The sequence below is a fragment of the Phocoena phocoena genome, chromosome 15 (genome assembly GCF_963924675.1).
Source record: "Phocoena phocoena chromosome 15, mPhoPho1.1, whole genome shotgun sequence".
In the NCBI taxonomy this organism is placed as follows: domain Eukaryota; kingdom Metazoa; phylum Chordata; class Mammalia; order Artiodactyla; family Phocoenidae; genus Phocoena; species Phocoena phocoena.
Genome location: NC_089233.1, coordinates 4,230,284 through 4,255,741, shown reverse-complemented (window position 1 = coordinate 4,255,741; position 25,458 = coordinate 4,230,284). Strand labels below are relative to the sequence as shown.

Genomic DNA, 25,458 nt, shown 5'->3' with positions numbered 1-25,458 from the left:
TCTAGAGTGCAGGGTCAATAGTTGCGGCACACGGGCTTAGTTGCTCCGTGGCATGTGGGATCTTCCTGAACCAGGGCTTGAACCCATGTCCCCTGTACTGGCAAGTGGATTCTTAACCAGTGAAACCCCAGCGAAGCCCCTCACTCTTTTTTTTTTTTTCATGGCTAATAGTCCATTGTGGTGTGTATGTGCATATATATATATGTATATATATATATATAAAACGCATCTTCTGTATCCATTCATCTATGGATGGACACATAGGTTGCTTCTATACACTGGCTTTTATAAATAATGCTCAATGAACATAAGGGTGCATGTATCTTTTTGAACTAGTGTGTTTTTTTCTTCCAAAAAATACACAGAAGTGGAATTTCTGGATCTTTTTATAGTTTTACTTTAAAATTCTTGAGGAATGATGTGCACTACTCTTGACACAAAGTTTACCTGGTGCTGTTAGGTGAATCCATCCAGGATCTCTGTGAAGACCCCCCAAACTGTTAAAACATAAGGATAGGGACTTCCCTGGTGGTCCAGTGGTAAAGAATCCCCTCACAATGCAGGGGACCTGGGTTCAATCCCTGGTCAGGGAACTAAGATCCCACGTGCCGCAGGGTAACTAAGCCCGCGTGCCACAACTACTGAGCTTTCGCACTTCAACTAGAGCCCGAGTGCCGCAAGCTACAGAGCTCACGTGCCCTGGAGCCCGTGTGCCACAACTAAAGAGAGAAAACCTGCCCGCCACAACTAGAGAGAAGCCCTCGCACCACAAGTAGAGAGAAGCCCAAGCTCCACAACAAAGAGCCCACCTGCTGCAACTAAGACCTGATGCAGCCAAAGGTAAATAAAATAAATAAATAAATAAATAATAAATCTTAAAAAGAAAATAAGGGTGAGATCGTGACTCTCATACAGATATAAAAATGAGCACAGGCTAAGTATTTTATTTCATTCAAGAGGGAACCTGCAGCTGTTATAACCGGTTCAAAAGAGAATCTGAGAAACAGACACATTACAGATCAGGACTACTGAAATGAATATGTAAATAAAGAAATGAAGGCAAAATTGGATTCTTCCTGGGTAGGGGTTTGGCGAGTCAACTGAACTTCCTACCAAGTGGACAGAATTTCATGTTACCTACAACCTTCGAAGACGTGTAAAACAGCTCGAAGACAAAGAGAGGGCTGAAGTCAACGCAGAGCGATGTCCTCCAAATGATGCTTAGTTGTCCATTGAAACACACAATTTTTTTCCCACACACATAATCCTCTTCAGGAAGTAAAGGTATGGGTAATTTTCTTCTTTCAATTCTGTATTTTATGATTTTTTCTACAGTTTTCACGAATTAAAAATGGTTTGGAAAGCCTATGTTTCTTTTTCCCTATGAGGGGGAGGAAGGTATCCTAGGCTAATACTCTATTATGTTAACGCTAAGTTCTATTCACTAATATTTTGATTAAATAGCTCACTATGATAGTAAGCTAACATGATAAACTCCTTTCCCTTATTTATCAGTTGTCTGTGGACACTTATTCTAAGACTTAAGCATTCAAGGTAAGGAAAAGATTAGCGCACCAGGACACAGGTAAGAGTCCTCGAGAAGCGGTGACATAACAGACGTTGCCTTAAAGTAAGGGGAAATTTGAGTCCCTGGTCCAGGCGGCCCAACTTCTCACCACAGCACCTCTTCACCGCCAGATGAGATGGAGATATTTAAGACGTTCCCTAACTTGACGGCGCGGAGACTTCTGGGAAATAGAGTCCTGGTATTTGTCTCGCTCTCCGGGGCGGGCCTTGGCAGGCGGACTTCCGGCGTCCTCCTGCGCTAGTGCGCCTCATCCTGTGTGCGTGTTCGCGCACGCGCACCGCCGCTGCGCCGCGCCGCTCTTGTTTCCTATCCGTGCCCAGGTCACCGCTTGCTTTCGTTCCCAAGCTGTGGCCTCCGGCGGGCGAGGATTCCGGGGCCTGAAGGGGTGGACGCCGTCTGGCCCAGCCGGCACCCAGAGGGCGCGGGCTGTGTGGGCGAGGGTTCGCGTGGGCTGGGCAGAGGCTGGAACGAGGACCCCCGAGCGCGAGCTCCGGAGCCCGCGGGCTGGGCCGGAGGGGCCGGCCGGGCGGCGGCGGCGGCGGCGCAGTGCCAGGCAGTCTGCAGCGCGCGGCACAGCGAGGTCCCGGGAGGGACGTGGGCCTGAAGGGAGCTTGTGCCGTAGGCCCAGAGCCGGCTCCTCTGGCCCAGTGGTCTCGGGAGGCGGAGCGGAGGTATCCGAGAGAGGAGCGCGCCGGAAGAGCAGCCCCCGGACCGGAGCCTCGGGAGCCCGGGGCCGGTCAGCTAGTCCCGACGGGGTAGGTGTTGCGTCTGCGGGCCTGCAGGCGGTTGTGGACCCTGCGGCCGTTGGAGAGCGGGACTTGGGGTAGCTCGCCCCGGGCCCCGCGGGAGAGCGACCGGGAGGGTTTGACCGCTTCCCCGAGGTGGATGGGCCGGGCTGGAGGGCAGGGCCGGGAGCTCCGGATGGGGCTCCCCTAGGACTTGTGAGCACCCGGTGTCCTGGGGGAGCAGGGGCCGCAGGCTCGGCCGGGACGTGGCGCGTCCACCCCTCCGTCCAACCCCGATCCTCCTTGTCCTCCTGTCGCCGTCTCGGCATCTCGCACGTGTCTCTCAAGGCCCATCAGCACCTTGGTTGTCTAAGCTAAGCGTCCGCTGCCCCCCTGGGTTGTGCCCTGTGGAGTCGCACAGTGTAGTTAGTGCAGCGTGAATCTGCAAGGCTTCTCTTCTGCTGCCTCGCTTGAGGAAGGAAGAGATTGGGCCTGAGAAGGGAGGTGACTTGTCCCAGATCCTCACCGGGTGTGCATGTGGGGTCGCTAACAGGACTCCAAACTCCTGGGGCAGGTGTTCTGTCCACTTAGAGTCAGTTTCATAATAAAACACTCAGAAGTGCAGCGGTAACCAAATTGAGTCAGATGATTTACAAACAGTGCAGTGCCTTGAAGCACGTTTATCCCACTTTTGAGACCTTACATTCTCCCTTACTGTGGAATCTTTGATTTTAATCAATTTAAAGAGACAATAAGAAAATACTTAAGTAGTGTCACAGGGAAATTTTTTTATTTGCATTTTTAATTTAACTCTTTGAAACAGTCATTCATATTCACCAATGAGAGTAACTTGATCGTGTTGGTGTTGGAAAGGTACAGGTGTGTGTTTCTCTTGTAGGACCCTTTTAGCCTCTTGAATGTTCATAGGGTGTCATTTTATTGGACTTTCTTTGATGGTCCTGATGCAGGAGGTTCCTGCCTGGGCAGGTCAGGTTACTCAGCACTTCAGTTACTTGCTTCCCTTCCTCTAGGTCCACCGTTTACAGTCTACGATTTTTCCAAGAGCAGCAGAAAATGAATGAATCCCAGGTGAGTTTTCCTGTCGGTGTATGTATTCCCCCACTTTGTTTTGTAATGCATTTTAGGAGGTGTATAAGGATCCACATTTTAAAACGTGAAGGTAGAAATAGGTAAAAGACATTATCACATAAAATACAGTTGTTACAGAGTCAGGGCGGCACCTAGTTGTTGTCAGGTTCACACATATAGGTAGTATGATGCTTTAAGGCTACTGGAATTGAGCTGCAAATATGACTCATGTTCTTGACAGTTATAGAAAAAGGGAAATACCATCCATCGTGTGATTTGTGTTGACTATAAGAAGAAAGCATTTTTGTTACTTGTGGGTTTCAAAGATTTCCTAAGACCTGGAAAAATTTGTTTGTTGAAGTTGAAATAATTGTGGATAGCTCTCCTAATAACAGGCATCAAATCATTTCAGTATATGACTTAGACTTATTGTTTATCTTAGCAGTGGGCCTGCTGCCCAACGGGAACTTGGTGCATGTGATTTTTCGAGGCTCCAAAATATTGTGATCCAAGTAGACCTGTTTACATTTTTACTATTTAGTCCAAGGCTAAAACCTAAGTCATGGAATGGCCTTCTCATCCTAGTGTGTTTTTGGGGGGTTGTACAGCACACAGTACAGACAGATATTCTCCAGTAGGGTGTTTTCACTTCCCATTCCCATTTCAATTCTTGGTGTCTTGGTTTTGTCCTTACCACTCTCCTGAATCTGTTGGTAAAGATTAGCAGTGACCTAATTATAGTCAAATCCAGTGGATATTTTCAGGTCCTTACCTCTCCTGACCATCCATCTGCCTTTGACATCTGTTACTGCCAAACTCATGGAGTCTCCCTTTTCTTGACTTTAAAAAAAATTCATTTGGGACTTCCCTGGTGGCACAATGGTTAAGAATCCGCCTGCCAGTGCAGGGGACATGGGTTTGAGCCCTAGTCCGGGAAGATTCCACATGCCGCAGAGCAACTAAGCCCGTGCACCACAGCTACTGAGCCTGCGCTCTAGAGCCCCCGAGCCACAACTACTGAGCCTTTGTGCCACAACTGCTGAAGCCTGCGTGCCTAGAGCCCATGCTCCGCAACAGGAGAAGCCACCGCAATGAGAAGCCCACGCACCGCAACTAGAGAAAGCCTGTACGCAGCAACAAAGACCCAACACAGCCAAAAATAAATAAATAAAATTAATTAAAAATAAATATTCATTTAAAAATTCTTTAGAAAAAATTCACTTGCTTTTCTGTATGTATCTTTAAACAATAATGAGTCTTTTAAAAAGTGGGTGGGGATAACCCACAATACCATTTTTTCTTAATATCAGTGTTCAAAGTTTCACAATTTTCTACATGTTTTTCAGTTTTCTTTTCAATGAGGATACAAATAGAGCCCATATGTTGCAGTTGATTAGCCTTGAATTGTGTTGACTGCATTGCAATTGTTTTAACATATTTTTTTCTGAACCGTTTGAGAGTGTGTCATGCCCCTTTACCCTGTAATGTCTCAGTTGTATCTCCTAAGATCAAGAATATTTTCTTATGTATGCTTGCCAGAGGTAACTGAATTCAGGAAATTTTACATTGATATAATACTTTATTTATTTTTTCAAAAAATTTTTAAAATTTATTCATTTTGGCTGTGCCATGTCTTAGTTGCAGCATGCAGACCCTGAGTTGCAGCATGCAGGCTTCTTAGTTGCGGCATGCATGCAGGATCTAGTTCCCCAACCAGGGATCGACCCCAGGCCCCCTGCATTGGGAGTCTTACACACTGGACCACCAGGCAAGTTCCTGATACAATACTTTATTTTTATTTATTTATTTATTACTTATTTTTGGCTGCATCAGGTCTTAGTTGTGGTGAGCGAGCTCTTTGTTGTGGCGCGTGGGCTTCTCTCTAGTTGTGGCATGGGGGTTTTCTCTTCTCTAGTTTTGTCACACCGGCTTCAGGGCGTGTCGGCTCTCTAGCTGTAACGCTCCTTTTCCAGAGCTTGTGGGCTCTGCAGTTTGCGGCACGAGGGCTCTAGTTGAGGCGCCTGAGCTGAGTACTTGTGGTGCGTGGGTTTAGGTGCCCTGCTGCATGTGGGGTCCTAGTTCCCTGACCAGGGATCGAACCCACATCCCCTGCATTGTAAGGTGGATTCTTTACCACTGGACCACCAGGGAAGTCCCCTTGATATAATACTTTACAGTTCATCCAGTCATCCAACTTCCAGTTTTGTCAGTTTTCCCAGTAATTTCCTTTATAGCAATTTTTAATTTTTGATGGAGGACGCAGTCCGGAATTATGAATTGCACTTAGTTTTCATGCTTTTTAAGTCTGTTTAATACGGAATAGTTTCTCAATGCCATTATAGTAATTGAAGAATACAGGCCAATTATTTTGTAGAATTCTTTGAATTTATGTTTCCCCGATGTTTTTTCATAGATTTAGATGGTGATTTTTCGGCAGGAACACTACATAAATAATGACTCTTTTAAGATTTATGACCCAGAATAGGTCTCTCTCGGAGAAGCTCCACGTGCACTTGAGAAGGGTGCCTGTTCTGCTCTCCGTGGGTGGAGTGTTCTCTAAATGTCAGTAACATCAAGTTGGGAATGTTTGGCAGGTACACCATATCCTTGCTAACCTTCTGCCGACTTGTCCCATGAGTCGTGAGAGAGGGGGAATTGAAATCTCCTGCGATTATGTTTTGTCTGTTTCTCCTTGCAATTCTGTCAGTTTTTGCTTCATGAATTTTGTGAGAAGATACCTAACCATTTAAGATTATTAGGTCCTCTTGATTAATTAACCACTTTGTTGTTGTGAATTGGCCTCCTTTATCCTGGTAATGGTCTGTGCTGTGAAATGGAATCTCTGATACTTATAAAGCCATTCCAGCTTTCTTTTGAGTAGTGTTGGTGTGCTATGTCTTATTCTGTCCTGTTACTTTTAACCTATTTGCATCTTTATATGTGAAGTACAGTGCTGTAGACAGCATATAGTTAGGTCTTCTTTTTTTTATCCAATTTGATAATTTCTGTCTATTAATTGGGGTGTTTAGATTATTTACTTGTAAAGTGAATATTGATACAACCAGTTAGGTTATAGTCTGTTGTCTTTATTTTCTATTTGTCCCATCTTCTTTGTCTTCCTTCTGTTTGATTGACTATTTTTTGTGATTCCATTTTATATCCTTTGTTGGGTTATTAGCCATAACACTTGTTATTTTAGTGTGTGCTTTAGTGTTTATAGTATGTAGCTTTAATTATTATAGTTTATCTTCAAGTAATATGCCTGATCACTTAGCTACAGTTCCATTTTTCCCATCTTGGTCTTTATACTGTTGTTGCATTTTATTTTTACAGGTAATACCAGTCCCACAATACATTGGGTTTTTTGTTGTTGTTTGTTTGTTTTTTTATCAAACCGAGTGACTAGTGGGATCTCAGTTCCCCGACCAGGGATTGAACATGGGCCCCTGCAGTTAAAGTTCTGAGTTCTAACCACTGGACCACCAGGGATTTCCTGATACATTGTCATTTTTAATTAATCTTTTAAAGAGATTTAAATAATGAGAGAAAATACATAGTTACCATTTCTGGTGCTTCATTCTGTTGTGTAGATCCACATTTTTATCTGCTGTCATTTTCCTTCTGCCTGAAGGACTTTCTTTAACATTTCTTCTAGTTGATAATGAATTCTTATGGCTCTTGTATGTCTGAAAATATCTTTATTTTGCCTTCACTTTTAAAGAGATTATTGCTGTTTTTTTTTTATCCTCCAGTACTTTAAATGTGTTCCTCCACTGGCTTCTTGCTTACATTGATTCCAAGAGAAATCTGATGTCATCCTCATCTTTGTTCCTCTGTGTCTTTATTTCTTTATTTTTTATCACTAGTTTTTAGTCATTTGATTTTGATACATCTTGGTGAGGGCATGCCTCCTTTTATTGTGCTTCACAGTCTGTTCAAGAACAAGGAGAATCATTCCATTTGTTCAGGTCTACTTCTCTGTCTTTCAGGAGTGTTTTAAAAATTTTCTAGTATAGATTTTGTTTATTTCTTATTAAGAGTTTTTTTCTATTGCTATTGTAAACTGTGTGTACACTTGAATTACATCTTTTTACTCTTTTTTACATAATGAGGGCTGTTGTCTTTATGTGTGTTAACTATATATTGTGACCTAACAGCATTCTTTTTACTGATTTGGTTCCATTGTTGATTCTCTGAGTTTTCTAGGTATAGTATATCATCCGTGAATAGAAATAGTTTCACTTTTTCTTATTGCTTATTAGGCCTTTAATTGTTTTCTCTGATTGGAGATAATGAGCATTTTGCCTTGTTTCTAATCTTTGTGAGAATGTGTCTATTGTTTACCCATTAAGTAAGTCCTGACTTTAGAACTAAGAGGACTGAAGCATAGATATGTGTTTGTGTCTGGACTCAACAAAGTGTGTGTATGTATATACCCGCGTGTATATGTATCACACGTACTGTGCACATTAGGGTATGAATATGTGTATACATAGGTATATTCATGTTGGTGAAGTATCCATCAATTCCTATTATCTTGAGGGTTTTTTTAAATTTTTAATTAGGTATGCGTTTGAATATTGTCAGAGTTCTTTTCAGCATCTTCGGAAATGTAAGATTTTTCTTCTTAGCTATATTATAATGGCATATTGTATTAATGGATTTCCAAATATTAAGCCAGTCTGTATGCTTGGAGTAAGTCCTGTTTAGGTAATTACGTATTTTCTTTTCAATGTGGTATTGGATTTTGTTCGCTAATATTTCATTTTGGATACTTGTGTCGATAGAAGCAATATTGATACGTAATTTAATTTATTTGCTTGATTGGTCAGTCTTCTAACCCCTGCCACTTCTTGCCTTCTGGACTGCCTTAACCCAGAAGGTTATTATACTTTAAAGCTCATTTGGCTTACCTTGGGATAATCTTAGGCTCTCTTGGGGAATCTCAGCTGTGAGACCTGCACAGATGTGGCTGTACCAGTGGGTGAAATCCCTGTATAAACAGTAGGATAATAGAACATGTTTACTGAGCACTTCCCTTCCAAAATACAAGTTAAATGTTTACAGTCCCAACAAGTGCTCCTTCCGACAACTGAGAACCCATTTTGCTGGTCATTCAGTGAGGTTCCTACATCCCCATGTTCGTCTTTGTTGGAGCTCTCGGGTTTCAGAGGAGTTTGTCACTGACTGTTTTAAGGAAACTGTTTTCTTCAACAAAAATTGTCTTGCTTTTCTTAAAATACCTTTATAGTGTCTTTAGACTTAAATGATAGTTTGGCTTGGTGTACAGTTCTAGGTTCAAAATCCTTTTTCCTTAAAAGTTGTGGGCGTTCTCCATTGTTTTCTCTTGGTTGAGAATTAGAATGTGAGTTTCCACGGTAACTAGTGTATTTTTTTCACTCACTCTGTAACTTTTTAGGATTCCCCCCCCTTTTCTTTTTCTTTTTTTTGGCTGTGCAGCTTGCGAGATACCAGCTCCCCAACCAGGGATTGAACCCAGACCCCTGTAGCAAAAGCGCCAAGTCCCAACCATTGGACCACCAGGGAGTTCCCTCTAATTTTTAAATTTTGGATGTTTTATCAGGAAATTTCTTGATCTGTTTCCCCAGTATTTTTCTTTGCAGATTATATGGCCCCTTTTGATGAGGTTTTGTTTTGTTTTGTTTGTTTATTTTTATGATCTTCACCTCAGGAATCCTTTTCCATTCTGCCTTTGATGATTTCTTGTTCATCATCTATAATCTCTTTCTGAAAATGTTGAAGTTGGATCTGGCTTCAATATCTCAAAATTTCATCATTTCAATTTCTTGTTTTCAGAGAGATTTCCTAAGTTATCTATTCTATGTCCCATTTATTATTCAAGCTTCTTACTTGAGGATTTCTTAAAAATTTAACAATCCAGTCTTTAATTTCTAAGTATTCCCCAGTGGCTTTTTCTTAGCAGAATGTTCTCATTTTCTGGAAGTAATATCCTGCTTAATTTATTAAAAAATATAAATCAGTAGACACAAATGCAAGTTGTTTCCTTTGTGAATTTGGTTCAGTCATTGTCGAGTTGTTCATCCTGATGCTTATCCTTTATTTATGTTGTTTTCTCAATTAGCTGATGATTCTTAATTTCACTTTTTGAGAGAATTACTAATAACTAATGTGAACACACTCAACCCATGATCCCATTTCATTCATCTTTCTTTTGTGGAGGGGATGGCTGCAGAAGCTCTGTAAGGGAGTGGGTAGGGGTGTGTAATTAGAGAGGCATCACTGCATTTTTTTTCCTTCCACTTTTTTTTATTGTGGTAAAATACACATAACATAAATTTAGTATCCTAACCTTTTTTTCTTAACATCTTTATTGGAGTATAATTGCTTTACAAGGGTGTGTTAGTTTCTGCTTTATAACAAAATGAATCAGCTATACGGATACATATATCCCCATATCTCCTCCCTCTTGCGTCTCCCTCCCACCCATCCTAACCATTTTTAAGTGTACAGTAGAGTGGTATTAAGGCCATTCATAATGTGCAGTCATCACCACTATCCACCTCGAGAGTGTTTCTCATCTTCCAGAACTGACACTCTGCCCCCAGTAAACAGTAACTTCCCATTTCTCCCTCCGCAGCCCATGGCAACCACCATTTTACTCTGTCTCTAGTATTTTGACTAAATACCTCATCTAAGCGGAATCCTACAGTATTTGTCCTTCCATTAAGCTCATTTCACTCCGCTTAATGTCCTTAAAATTCATTCATGTGGTAGCAGATGTCAGAATTTCCTGCCTTTTTAAGGCTGAATCATACTCCACTGTATATGTATATTACATTTTGTTAACCATTTGTCCATCGATGGACACTTGGGTTATTCCCACATTTTAGCTGTTGTGAATAATGCTCCTGTGAACCTAGGTGTACAGGTACCTCTTTAAGTCTTTGCTTTCATTCTTGGGGGGTATAGACCCAGAAGTGGAATTGCTGGATCATATGTCAATTCTGTTTTTCATTTTTTGAAGAACCACCATGCTGTTTTCCACAGCAGCTGCACCATTTTACATTTTCACTAACAGTGCACAAGGGTTCCAGTTTCTCCAACACTTGTAATTTTCTCGGTTTTTTTATAGTAGCGATCCTAATGGGTATGAGGTGGTAGCTCATAGTTTTGATTTTCATTTCCCTAATTATTAGTGATGTTCAACATCTTTTTCATATGCTTATTGGTCATTTGTAAAACTTATTTGGAGAAATGTCTATTCAGGTGCTTTGCCTATTTTCAAAATTTTATTTTATTTATTTCACTTAATCTGTTTTAAAACTGTTGTTTTGAGTTTTAGGAGTTCTCTGTATATTCTAAATATTTTTTTAATTTTTATTGGAGTATAAATTTACAGTGTTGTGTTAATTTCTGCTGTACAGCAAAGTGAATCAGCTATACATATATCCCCTGTTTTTTGGATTTCCTTCCACAGAGCATTGAGTAGAGTTCCCTGTGATATACAGTAGGTTCTCATTAGTTATATATTTTATACATAGTAGTGTATATATGTCAATCCTAACCTCCCAATTCATCCTGTCGCCCCCTACCCCCTTGGTATCCATACATTCTTTACATCTGTGTCTCTATTTTTGCTTTGCAAATAAGTTCATCTGTATCATTTTTCTAGATTCCACATATAAGTGATATCATATGATAGTTTTCTCTTTCTGACTTCACTCTGGCAGTCTCTAGGTCCATCCACGTCTCTGCAAATGGCACAATTTTGTTCCTTTTTATGGCTGAGTAATATTCCATTGTATATATGTACCACATCTTCTTTATCCATTCCTCTGTTGATGGACATTTAGGTTACTTCCATGTTCTGGCTGTTGTAAATAGTGCTGCAATGAACACTGGGGTGCATGTATCTTTTTGAATTATGGTTTTCTCCAGGTATATGCCCAGGAGTGGGATTGCTGGGTCAGATGGTAGTTCTATTTTTAGTTTTTAAGGAACCTCCATACTGTTCTCCGTAGTGGCTGTATCAGTTTACATTCCCACCAACAGTGTAAGAGGGTTCCTTTTTTCTCCACATCCTCTCCAGCATTTATTGTTTTTTGTTTTTTTTTAATTTATTTTATTTATTTTTGGCTGCATTGGGTCTTCATTGCTGTGCGCAGGCTTTCTATAGTTGCAGTGAATGGGGGCTATTCTTGGTTGCGGTAGCTTCTCTTGGGGAGCACGGGCTCTAGGTGCACGGGATTCTGTAGTTGTGGCTTGTGAGCTCTAGAGCGCAGGCTCAGTAGTTGTGGCGCACGGGCTTAGTTGCTCTGCAGCATGTGGGATCTTCCCGGACCAGGGCTCGAACCCGTGTCCCCTACATTGACAGTCAGATTCTTAACCACTGCGCCACCAGGGAAGCTCTCCAGCATTTACTGTTTGTAGATTTTTTGATGATGGTCACCCTGACCGGTGTGAGGTGATACCTCATTGTAGTTTTGACTTGCATTTCTCTAGTAACTAGTGATGTTGAGCATGTTTTCATGTGTTCTTTCACCCATTTTTTGATTGGGTTGTTTGTTTTTTTGATATTGAGCTGCATGAGCTGCTTTTAATCCCTTGTCAGCTGCTTCATTTGCAAATATTTTCTCCCATTCTGAGGGTTGTCTTTTCATCTTGTTTATGGTTTCCTTATATATATTCTAGATACCGATACGTGATTAGCAGATACGTGATTTGCGAATATTTTCTCCCATTCCGTGATCTCCCTTGTTCCTTGTCAACTGTGTCTTCTGATGCACAGAACCTGTGGGCACCACTGCATTTTGAACTGGTGGCAAGTCGGCAGACAAGGTTAAGTTGCTCAGGTGCTTTATGGTGAGAGTAGTCTTCTAAGAGTTGCTTTAGGAGAAACGTCCATGTCCAACATGGAAACAGTTGGCTTTTTGTCCAGACGTGCCTGACATAGTCTTGGGTTGCACCTCCTTTCCTGGTGTCCTGTCAGGTTTATCCTTTGTCCCAGACAGCAGTTTTCCGTTTGGACAGTGAATGTGTGATCACCCTCATTGCAGGGGTCCCGGCTCCATCTCTGGCCCCCGAGCCCACGGCCAGGGGCTGTTGACACAGTCTGAGTGGATCTGGCTGCTCTGTGCAGTGAGAACAGGAAGCCTCTCAAGCTGCTTGGTTGATTGTGTGAGTCATTCCTCTGTCAACCAGTCACTCTACTGCTGCAGGAACCCTAGGCCCTCTTGATGGGCCTGGAGATTTTCCAGGGCTCTGGTGGCGAGCCTGCTGTCACTTTTGCTGCAGTCCCGCCTCTGCCCCTATGTGAGTGTGTTCCGTGGTCCTGGTTTCTCATCTGCTCTATTGATAAATCAAGAATTTCCTCAAAAACATTCCTGCTGTTGGTAACTTCTGTGTTCCAGTGCTTTTATGAGAACACTACTTTTATATTTCTTTGAATTTGGCTTTTTGTCTTGTTTTTGAGGCAGGAAAGTATTGGGTTGGCCAAAATGTTTGTTTGGGTTTCCTGAACGAACATTTTGGCCAACCCAATACTTGCATATGTTCGTTTACTCTCTTGAATTAGAGGCAACTCTTCCTGTCCAAAAGCTGCCCTCGAGAAAGTGCCTTCTTGGTCTCTGCCCTGTGCCAACCTCTTAAATATTGGCGCTGCTGCAGGTTTTGCCATGGGTACTTTTTACACTGCGTCCTCTTCTTTCCCCTGAATCCTGCAGAACACCCAGCTGAGCCTGCGGAGCCTAGTCTGCCAACATAAAATTAAAATAGTTTACTTCTCTCGTGTTAGACCATGCTCCACCTTGTATGTGTCACTCTGATAATACCTCGGGCAGTCTTTCAAGCAACAGATTTTCATTGCTGCCACAATAAGATGTTTGAGATACCGCTTGAAGGAAGTACTAGAAAACTTAGCCAAGCAGATGGCTTCGGGTAGCTGGCTGTAAGAATGGAGGGGCCAGGGGATGAAAGAGTTGAACCGGAATGGCCCGAGTCCTGGGCCACGCCAGCATGAGAAGGGAGGGGGAGGGGGCCCAGCCAGCAGAGGCTGCTGAAGAGAGCAACAAGGAGAGAAATGTCCGTGTTCACTTAGCCAGTGTCTCCTCGCCGGGCTGTAAGCTCTTTGAGTGAGAGCCGGAGTGGTGGTTCATTAACTTATGTCCCCAGAACTCAGATACTTCAGTTGCAAAATTGGAGCTGTTTTTTTTTTTGGTTTGAGAGGTTTTTTGGCTGGTTCGTTTGTTTGACACATTAAGGAACCCAAAGGCAGTGTGTTTCTAATATGGCTTGTTTTCCTCCCACGATCTGTAACAACAATGAGGTTTTCAGGGTCCGCAGTTGACTTTCCCAGTGAGCTGGGTGAGCTCTTGTCCCCATAAGTCTTCTTCACGTCACCCAGTTCCCGTCACGGTGCCATTGCAGGGGCCAGTGTCATTCACGGACGTGGCCGTGGACTTCACTCAGGAGGAGTGGCAGCAGCTGGACCCTGATGAGAAGACAACCTACAGGGACGTGATGCTGGAGAACTACAGCCATCTGGTCTCTGTGGGTGAGGAGAGCCTGCTTTCTGAGTTGCTTCTCTGTGGGGGCTTCCAGTTTAAGGATTTTATGCTTGACTTCGAAGAAATCAGTGATGAGGCTGTTTAATTTTTTCTGGGCACCAGATAAAGTATTTGTTTATTTGCTTATCGATCAAAAGGTTCTGATTTTGATTAGGTGCAAAATAGACGCTTTATTTTGTGGCCTCTGAGGCAGCACCTTCTACTCGGAGACCCAGAGCCAAGCAGCAGGTCCAAGTTGGCTCTTTCTCATCCACAGGGTACGACAGCACCAAACCGAACGTGATCCTCAAGTTGGAGCAGGGAGAGGAGCCTTGGGTAGCAGATGGCGAGTTCCCACGGCAGTTTCACCCAGGTGAGGTGGTGGAGTGTGAATTTGTAAATGGTCACTCCAGTCCTCTGGAGTGACCACAGATGCCCTAAATCTCACCTCCTGGCACCAATAGCACTTGCCCTCCAGCATGTATGTGCACGCTTCCTTTTTGATTTTGCACCGGCCTTACATTTTACAGGATTTCTGTGTCTCCTAGGACTGAGGGTGCATTCACTCCCTCTTCCTCTCATACTGTCCGTGACTAACCTCCCTATTATCACAGAATTCCTTTGTTTTCAGGCACTTAAAAGTCTGACAGAAAAGTTAACTGGAGACTTTCCTGGTCATTCTTTTTATCTTCCATTTTCTTTCCTTCCTTGCTGTGAAACGCCTCCGGCTTGTGTTCCACCCCAGTTTCACGCCCCCCTCTAGGCCCTCAGACACCCAGCGTGGTCCCCTCCCTACGCTTGTGGGTCGGCCCCTCCTCGCCGTGGGTGCACTGGTCACTGTCCCTGAAGCCCATCCTCAGTGACACAGCACGAGTTGGGCCATCCTCTTTCCCAAGTGCTCCTTCCTGTCCCGTCTGTGTGCCCATCCCTGTGTCGGCAGCAGATGTTCAGGAACAGTTTATTTCATCAGTGAATTCCCATTCTTCTCTGGCCTCCTCAGGAGCCCCTAGGACCTGTCTTCCACTTCTTTAGTCTTCTTTGTATCCCATAAAAGCGTTCATCTAGCCTCAACTTTGAAGACTTTTTTATTTATGTTGCTCATCCAAATTGATACCCAACATCTGTAACCTGTATGTAGCCTCTTTAACTCTTACCTGACAGAACAATAGCACAGGAAGGATCGTCCACTTCCTTCTTCCTTAGCACATCTGATGATAAACTGACCTTTCCAAACCACAAATTCTGTGCATCTTCCCCAAGTCCCTTAATTTATTACGTTGTACTTGTCTTTTCTGCCTTGTTCCTGTTTTTTGTCTTTTGTGAAATGCCTTAAAATTTTTCTGCATATTCTCAGTTTCTTTTGACATTGGTGTAAACAGTATTTTTTTATACGTACCTGGATTACAGTGAATCCTATTTGGAAATTGCAAAATCTGTTCATTTGAAACATACAGTTGATCTTATCACTAGGCTCAGAAGATAAGCCTATAACTATTCTGTTTCTTCTTAAGTAGAATTTAAGTTCTCCTCAATCCCCCACAGTGTGGTGCAGTGTTACGTATCAAAATGAATGTCCTGTTTCCCCCAACTCTTGTCAAATGCCATTTAGTCTAGATATCTAAATGTCTTCCATTTAAACTAAGCAGAGTTGTCCCTGCTTAGTTGTCCCTCTGCTCTCCCAGATGATACATCTTCTTTCCCTCTGTTCTCCCTTTTTTCCTTCCTTAGTTGTAGTTTGGAAAAAAAAAAAAAATCCATAAAATCTACCATTTTAACCATTTTTAAGTGAACAGTTCACTGGTGTTAACTGTATTCACATTGTTGTCCAACAGAATCTGTAGAACTTTATCCTTTAAATTTGACCTTGAAAGTTCAGCTCCTGCTTGAAGTTTCCCTCATTTCTCGCTCTTCATCCAGTCTTTCCCTTCTCTTCACGGCCCCTCCACGTAGTGGTTGTTAGCACAGGATTGTGCACTCTGATGTGTAATGGCAAGTGTTTGTCGCTTAAGCTCCTTTCTCGACCTGAATTATAACCCTACAAAAAGGAAGGGTCTTAGTACTCTGCTTTTCTGTGTAACATGTAGAAGATACTCAGTAGATTTTTCATTCGCTCACTGAGGAGCTTCTTTTGAGAGAGAATTTATTCTGAACTGTGGATTCTGAAAAAACAGCTGGGGGTTAGAGTCTAACCTGAAAGCACCCCATTTGATTCAGATTAGAAACTACTACTTTAATTTCTATTGGACAGATTAAAAAAAATAGCAAGTGTGGTCACTACTTTTGACAAGCAGAGGTTTGAGTTAGGAAAGGAGAGCACAGCTGCATGAACTAGTTTAAAATTAGCTTTCAAATGGAATGTTCATAATCAAATACATGATATATAACTTTGTGTTAAGGCTATTTTAAAATTTAAGGGAAGGAGAGCTTCAAAAAGTTGGAAAGAGACTTTATAAATATTTGAAGGCTTCTCCTGAAACATAGCTAGGTTTTGAGTACATACCAGGCTGGAAGTCAGGTTGAGTGAACAAGAGCATGTGCAGACTTGTGGTTGGGCGTGAGCAGGGCAGTGCCCAGGCTTCCTGGAGCAGAAGGTGTTTTTGGAAGATGAGTGCAATGCTAGTTTGAATATATATTGTGAATCTAGGTAATGAAAATTTTACTGGTAAAGGATAACTTTTTTTTTTCCTGCTGGTATTTGGGCACAGGGATGTTGTAGATTTCTGAGCCCAGAACTGTTAGTGTCGTGTTGAATGTGGATGAGAGCAACTAAACATAGTTCAGAAGATCCAAAAACATGTAAAGTACATGGAAATAAAAGTTAATATTGTAGGGGCTACTTTAGAAATCTGATATTGAAGATTTTACACCAAATGAAACCTGAGAGTATGGGAACTCTTGTTTGTATTCAGACTTAAGCTATAGTATTATGTCAGGAACATGACTGGTTTTGGTAAATTTAAGTCAGCAGATTGAAAGAAAATTCACGGAAAAACTTACTGAGCATTTGTTTTGTGTCACTGTTCTAAGCATTAACATGTGCTAACTAATGTATCAATAGTCTTTACCCAGCCCTATGTGTTAGGAGCTCTTGTCCACATTTCAGGTGAGCAAAACTGCATCACAGTTAAGTAACTTGCCCAGGTCCCCCAGCCTATGACGCATTGGAGGTGGGCTCCCAGTGCTTGTAGCCACTGTGCACTGTGTTGTAGACAAGTCACTTAGTGTTAAAGGAGACCACAGGACTCTCCAGAGAGCTGATCTTACTGGAGAGATTGGTCTACTTAGGTTTCTTTCAGACATTTATGTGCCTGGGTCTCTCCTTATAGGTCAGTGTAAGTCAGGGCAAGGGAGTTGGAGCCCTGGTTGTGGGACTGTCTCTAAGCATGAGGAAATTAGAGCATTTAGAATGTTTATTTGGATTTATGTGCAGAAGAGAAAGGCAAAGATTTTGGAAGGGTCTAGGTTAGTGAGCATGTTACCATGCTAATCTTGGTATGAAGTGATATTATATAGTTTAATATACATTGTGATCTGTTTCTCCCAAACATAATCCATACTTGAATATTTCCTAGGATTATACATCCAGTAATTGTTCTTGCTTTCCCACGAATCCCACTTGCTCTCAGTCCTCCCATTTCAGCCTCGATCTGGGACCCCTTCAGTGACTTTGTCCTCTGCTCATCATTTCTTGGGTTTATTTCACGTTTCCTACCAAAGTTTTGAACATATTTGTAAAGTAACAAAGGTACTTGTGTTCAGTGGGAATTTACTCTTTCTTCTACTGCTGAGTCCTATCTTGCTCTCATCCCTTCCCCATCCCTCCCTCACCCCCCATGTCTGTCTGTTTGTCTTATATGACAAATCAAGGAGGAAAGAGGATTATATACTGATAATTTTATTTGTGGAGATTGACCCTAAAGCCAGAGTCAGGCCCACAGCAGGCCCTTGAGTACTGCTTCCATTCTATAACTGGTATGTTCAGATTCACAAGGTTTGTTTAATTTTATTCCTTTTTAGAAGAAGTCTGGAAAGTTGATGACCTGATGGAGAGAGCCCAAGAAAATAAAGACGAATGTTCAAGGCAAGCTGTTTCTATCAACAGCAGAACCCTGACTGAGGAGAGAGAGGTTGCATTTGACAAAACTTATAACATGGAAATAAGCCTTGTTCCTTCAAACCTAATGTCTCGTAATTGTGTCTCATGTGGAAAGACTTTGGGATCTACTTCAGAATTAATTATTAGTGATGGAAGCTATGCAAGAGAGAAACCTGATGAGTGTAGTGAATGTGGGAAAACATTTCATGGAGAGAAACTCTATGAATTTCATCAAAATGGGGAAGCCTTTTCTCAAAATGAAGAAAGTATTCAGAAAATTAGTATTTTGGAGAAACCCTTTGAATATAATGAATGCACAGAAGCCTTAGACAATGAAGCTGTTTTCATTACTCATAAGAGAGCTTATATGGGGGAGAAGCCCTATGATTGGAATGATTCTGGATCAGACTTCATCCAGATGTCAAGTTTTAATGTATACCAGAGATCACAGATGGAATTGAAGCCCTTTGAATGCAGTGAGTGTGGGAAATCCTTCTGTAAAAAGTCAAAATTCATTATACACCAGAGGGCTCACACAGGAGAGAAACCTTACGAATGTAACGTATGTGGGAAATCCTTCAGCCAAAAAGGAACCCTCACCGTACATCGGAGATCACACTTAGAGGAGAAGCCCTATAAATGCAATGAGTGTGGAAAAACCTTCTGTCAGAAGTTACACCTCACTCAACACCTGAGGACTCACTCAGGGGAGAAACCCTATGAATGTAATGAATGTGGGAAAACCTTCTGCCAAAAGACACATCTCACCTTACACCAGAGAAACCATTCAGGAGAGAGACCGTATCCATGTAATGAATGTGGCAAATCCTTCTCCCGCAAGTCAGCCCTCAGTGACCATCAGAGAACGCACACGGGAGAGAAACTTTATAAGTGTAATGAATGTGGGAAATCCTATTACCGAAAATCCACCCTTATTACACATCAGAGAACACACACAGGAGAGAAACCCTATCAGTGTAGTGAATGTGGGAAATTCTTTTCTCGGGTGTCATACCTCACTATCCATTACAGAAGTCATTTAGAAGAGAAGCCCTATGAATGCAATGAATGTGGCAAAACCTTCAATCTAAACTCAGCCTTCATTAGACATCGGAAAGTACACACAGATGAGAAACCCCACGAATGTAGTGAGTGTGGAAAGTTCTCATATCTCACCAACCATCACACAACTCACTTAGGAGAGAAGCCCTATGAATGTAGTGAATGTGGGAAAACCTTACTTGAAAATTCAGCCTTCGATGGGCACCAGTCACTTCCCAAAGGGGAAAAGTCCTATGAATGTAACATATGCGGGAAATTGTTCTCTGAGCTGTCATACTATACTATACATTATAGAAGTCATTCAGAAGAGAAGCCCTACGGATGTAACGAATGTGGGAAAACCTTCTCCCATAACTCATCCCTCTTTAGACATCAAAGAGTCCACACAGGAGAGAAACCCTACGAGTGTTATGAATGTGGGAAGTTCTTCTCTCAGAAGTCTTACCTCACTATACATCATAGAATTCATTCAGGAGAGAAGCCCTATGAATGTAGTAAGTGCGGGAAAGTTTTCTCTCGGATGTCAAACCTCACCGTACATTATAGAAGCCATTCAGGAGAGAAGCCCTATGAATGTAACGAATGTGGGAAAGTCTTTTCTCAGAAGTCATACCTCACTGTGCATTATAGAACTCATTCAGGAGAGAAGCCCTATGAATGTAATGAATGTGGGAAAAAGTTCCACCACAGGTCAGCCTTCAATAGCCATCAGAGAATTCACAGGAGAGGGAATATGAACGTACTTGACATGGGAATGCTCCTCTGAAGTCAGATCTCATTTTAGAAAACCCTCTGCACATAATGAGTATGGGAAGTCAGTTGGGAGTCAGATATCACTGTCTGAGAGTTCATGTTTCTGAATGAGGAAAAGCATTTAGATGTTAGATTTATTCTAATATGAATTTTCATAGAGAAGAATCCCTAAAACTGCAACAAGAAGCAAAGCCTTCAGCAAGACCCTACAACTCATTGGACACTAGACAGTTTATACAAGAGTGAAACTCTATAAATATTTAATATTTATTTTGGATTCCAATTGTATTCACATATCAGGGAATCATACCAAGGCGAAACCTGTCAAAGTGATGAATGTGGAAAATACATTGTCATAGAAATTGTTATACTAAAAGCCATATTTCTGATATAAAATCAGATGTTTTAAGGAATGATATCAGAAGCTATCAGCTCTGAATAAACCTTCATTGCAGAAAATGAAGTTTTAAAATCTTCTGGAGTTGATTATGAGGATCGTAGCATTAAATATGTGTATGGCGGTTTCTATCACGTTTCCAAAATGTGATTAATTCTATGCAACTCTGCAAGTTGGGATTTGAATAATTTGTGAAAAGGCAGTATTCTTATTTGAGTATTAAGATGGCAAAATGTACTAATGTAGGACATATTGTTGGTGAGGTGTTTGATAGGTATAGAATAGTTAAATATGTAGTTTTCTGTTCTTTAGAGGCATTTACAAATGGTTTTTAATGAGTGCTTCATCAAGAGAGGAACCAGTGACTTTTGTAAAGTTTCCAACTGCATTTGAGCAAAAAAGACTTAAAAATACTATTTTCATAAACTATGCATAGATGATTTGGAATCTAGTCTGTTCAGTGAAGGATGGCTGCACTGCTCATGCTCTATAACATAGGCCCAGCTCTCCTACCACTCTTGTTTTTTAACCCATAGGTTTGAGTGTGCAGTATGCCACTATTTCGTAATTCAGAAATTTTACCTGTGCTTTTAGTTGATATGAATACGGTGTCATTATTTTGTGCATTGTCTCTTAGTCCCAGTATTTTGGAACAAATGAATGCAAGCTTCTAGCAGACATTTTTTGTTGATTAACCTCAGTGTCCTCCCTCTCTTTACTTGCTGGAAGAGTTTAGGTATCTACTATTCACAAGACACGGAGGGTAAATCCTGAGTGAACTAAACCAGTCATGCTAATTTCATTATGATCACCAGTAACTCGTTTATAGTGGTCACATGACCAAATCCTCGGTTAGCAAAACAGACTATTTCTGGAAAAAAGGTAAAACAGTGATCAAATGGATCTTACTCCAGGAATGTGAGGGTATTTTAATAATAAAAAAACCCCAATCACATTGAAGAAAAGTAGTCTAGTATGCAGGAAACGTGGTGAAATCAACATCCATTTGTGTTCTTAGCAAACTATGGATAGAAAGGAACTTCCTTTATTGGCTAAAGAGTATCTTATACTACAACAAACAGCATATCAAATGGTGAAATATTGAAAGTTTTCTTCCAAGATCAAAAAAAGAGACAAGGTTATCTGCTATGACTAATTTTATTCAGTATTGTGTAGAAGGACCTAGCCAGGAAAGTAAGGGAAGCAAAAGAATGAAAAGGCTTAAGGATTAGAAGAAGTAAAACTTTTATTTGCAGATGACATGCTTTTATACATAAGAAATTCTAGGGAATATTCAGATAATTAGAATTGAGTAAATTGAGCAGAATCCCCACATACAAGGTCATTATGCAAAAATTGGTTTTTAATATACCAGCAACGAACAGAAAATGAAAAGTTTTAAAACAATGTCACTTAGAGTGATATCAGAAATCCTTAAGTGCCTGGGGGGGAAATTACCTAACACTGTATTTTCAAGAATTGTATCCAGGGGGAAAAAAAATTACAAAACAGAGGGATATATCCTGTTCATGGATTGCAAGACAATCTTAAAAAGATGTCAGTTTTCCCCAAATTAATTCATATATTCAATGCAATCTTAATCAAAATCCTAGCAAGTTTTTATAAGTGAAAATTCTCAGATTCATGTGAAAATTCAAAAGACCAATAATAGTCAAAGCTATCTTCTAGAATAGACAGAACTAGAGAACTTATAGTGCCAGATATCAAGAACTGTTACAAAGCCATAGGAATTATGATAGTGTGGTAATGGCACAAAGATAAACAAATTGACCAGTGGAACAGAATAAAGATTCCAGAAACACCCAAACGTAATTCAGTCACCTGACTTTTGGTGAAGGTAATAATGCATCGTAATGTGGGAAAGGATGTTCTTTCCACTAAATGCTCTGTCATCATTTAAATTTCATAATTTAATAGAAAAAAGAAAAATCAATTGAGGTGGAGTGCAGTTTTAAGTATGAAATGTAAAATAATAAAGCTATAAGAAGACTATAACCTTACAGCAAGTAGTTTTCTTAAGACCCAAAAAGCAGTTAATCAGAAAATAAAACTTGTTAATTTGAGTATATTATATTACATTAAAAAACTTCTCTTTCTCAGAAAGCCACCATTGAGAAAGTGAACAGGCAGACCACAGAGGGGAGAAGATATTTGCAACTCAAATACATGGCAGCAGAATCGAGTGTAGAAGAGGGCTTGGTAAACGTTTTTGGTGAGGGGCCAGATAGTATTAATATTTGGGGCTTTGGGCTTCCCTGGTGGTGCAGTTGTTGAGAGTCCGCCTGCCGATGCAGGGGACACGGGTTCATGCCCCGGTCCGGGAAGATCCCACATGCCGCAGAGCGGCTGGGCCCGTGAGCCATGGCCGCTGAGCCTGCGCATCCGGAGCCTGTGGTCCGCAATGGGAGAGGCCACAACAGTGAGAGGCCCACGTACCACCAAAAATAAATAAGTAAATAAATAAATAAATAAAATATATATATGGCTTTGTGGGCTACACAGTTTCACTCACGACTACTCAACTTTGCTGTCGTAGTGTGAAAGCCATAAATAAGACACAAACGAATGAACGTGGCTATGTCCCAATAAGACTTTATTCACAGATACTGGTGGAGGACAGGATTTGGCCAGCAGGCCATAGTTGCTGACCCCTGATCTACAATAAAAACACCTACAAATCTACAAGGAAAAAAAAATGGGCAAAAGACTTGGACGTCCACTTCATAAAAGAGGCTATCCACATGGCCAGTAAACATATGAAAAGGTATGTTAATTTTATTAATAATCTTGGAAAAGGTGGATTTAAAACCCTGTGTGGCACTACTGCCACCCTCTGAAATGGTTAAAATGAAAAGCATGAAAAAGCAAGATTTGGCAAGAATGTAACAGGAACTTGCTTACACTCCTGGTGGTATTGCCCATTGATAGAACCATTTTGGAAAGCTGGCACTTAGAGCAAACCTGTGTTTGTACCCTTTTAACAAACCCAAACCTAGCAGACATGCATGAATGTGTCCACTGTGCATGTATATGTCCACCAAGGGACATGTCCTAGAATTTTCATGACCTAAAACTTCAAAAACAACTCTGAAGGCACCTATGCAGTAGAACTTTGAACGTCAGTGGTGTGTTTCCGCCACAGAACACACTAAGGCAAGGAGAATGAATGGGTGGTAAGCACAGGCAACAGCAGCTCAATTTCACAAAGAATGTTAAATGAAGGAATCTAGACACAAAAGCAAACAGGTGAAGTATAAGAACAGGTAAAACTTGGCTATGCAGTTAGAAATCAGGATAGTGGTTAGCCTTGGCCAGGGCTGACAAGGAGCATTCATCTGGTGCTGGTAATAATTGGTTTCTAAATCTAGGTGCTGAATATCTGAGTGTTCTGTGCACTCAAGCTTTGTGTGTTTTTCTGCATGTATATTACACTTACATAAAATGTTGTTAACAATCACAAGTGTCTACCATTTTTGTCGCTAGCACTCTTGCCATATTTTTCTAGACGTATATGAGTATGCTGCGTAACAGGAATTAACTGGTAGCTTTTGCATAATTTTTGTGCAGGAAATACTCTTAGTTTTAATGGCAACTACTAAGATTTCCTACACTGACCGTAAAGCTTAGTATAAAGTATATTTTCAGTAAATATTTGAAAAGGTGACAGGGCCATTACATACGTTGTCATCCTACCGTTCTGCATATATAAACGCATCTGGCACATATAAATAGGTCTGGACTGCCTCTTCAATAAAGAACTGATGTGTGTAAACCTTTCATATTTTCTCAGGCGAATTGTTTTTTTACATTCCTGAATTTGGGATGCATCTTATAGCCATCACACTGTCACAGAGGTGAGCTTTCTTTGAGGTTAAGCATAACGGTGAGTTGGATTTGATAAAAAAATTTTTTAAGTTTTCAAGTTATCCTTTCAGCAAATTTAAAATAGGCAGTTAACAGCACAAATGTTAGTGAGTGAAGGATATAGTTAAGACCTTGCAGTATAAAATGTAAGAGCACTCAGCACGGGGAATGGGGGGTGCTGGCTGGGTTTATGGCACAACAGTGAGGAATTATGACATTTGATGGTGTGGACTATGTACTTAGTTGTTTTTTTACTATATATTTTAAACTTCATTTATTTTTATTTTTGGCTGTGTTGGGTCTTCGTTGCTGCGTGCAGGCTTTCTCTAGTTGCAGCGAGCGGGGGCTACTCTTCGTTGCGGTGCACAGGCTTCTCATTGCTGTGGCTTCTCTTGTTGCGGAGCACAGGCTCTAGGCGCACGGGCTTCAGTAGTTGTGGCACGTGGGCTCAGTAGTTGGGGCTTGTGGGCTCTAGAGCGCAGACTCAATAGTTGTGGCGTACGGGCTTAGTTACTCCGCGGCATGTGGGGTCTTCCCTGACCAGGGCTCGAGTCTGTGTCTCCTGCGTTGGCAGGTGGATTCTCAACCACTGCGCCACCAGGGAAGTCCCCCACCTAATCCCTGTAAAGAGGGGAAACGTGGCAATGACAGCGTCACAGTGTTCCCCCAATTAAGTTATATGAAGGCCACAAAGAAAAAAGTAACCCTCCCCAGTCGCCACAGTGGTAATTATAACAAAAAAAATAAATATTCTTTCACATTAAAGAAATCAACCCCCTTGTAGTTCCTGCCGGATTGGTGAACTGCCATTGAATGCAGACTTGTGAGCAAAGGGTATGGAGTGGAAACAGTGTCAGGAATCCTCCGAGGGAAGAAGGGACGGCTGTGCTCAGTGGAGGAAGATGTGGAGTCGGGACAGTGAAGAAACTGGTGCAAATAGCATGGCATCTGCCGAGCGCACCTTCACAAATGTTCTCTCCACACGTTAGCCCAGGGGAATCTGCCTGACTGATTGATCAGTGGGAGGGGAAAGCCAGCCCTGAACCCCCAATCCTGTGGGGGGAGTAGATGAAACAAATATAGGGTGTTGAGACCTGTGTCAGAAGAAGTTTGATATTTTAGTGATGATTTTAAAGAAGCGGAGTCCTTTTGTAGCAACGATGTCGGGGAGGGGTTGACAGGCTCAGGTGGTCCATCCCTGCTTGGCTGTGTTCCTGCTGAGGCAGCTGTGTCCTCCATAAACTCACACTGAGAAGCGGGACTAGGACTGGCCTATCCTCCAGTCAAAAGTGCAGGAACTCCCAGGAGAAAGTGAGTTCTGGCAAAAAAAAAAAAAA

At 41.6% G+C, this 25,458-nt stretch overlaps 1 protein-coding gene across 1 annotated transcript; it reads left to right on the top strand.

Moving 5' to 3' along the window:
* The first annotated feature begins 1,855 nt into the window (after positions 1 to 1,855).
* Positions 1,856 to 20,072, top strand: RBAK (RB associated KRAB zinc finger). The gene is made up of 5 exons (XM_065893473.1): positions 1,856 to 2,343; positions 3,345 to 3,402; positions 13,810 to 13,936; positions 14,206 to 14,301; positions 17,946 to 20,072. The coding sequence occupies exons 2-5, from the start codon at positions 3,388 to 3,390 to the stop codon at positions 19,850 to 19,852; spliced, it is 2,145 nt and encodes a 714-aa protein (XP_065749545.1). The 5' UTR covers positions 1,856 to 2,343; positions 3,345 to 3,387; the 3' UTR covers positions 19,853 to 20,072.
* The last annotated feature ends 5,386 nt before the right edge of the window (positions 20,073 to 25,458 follow it).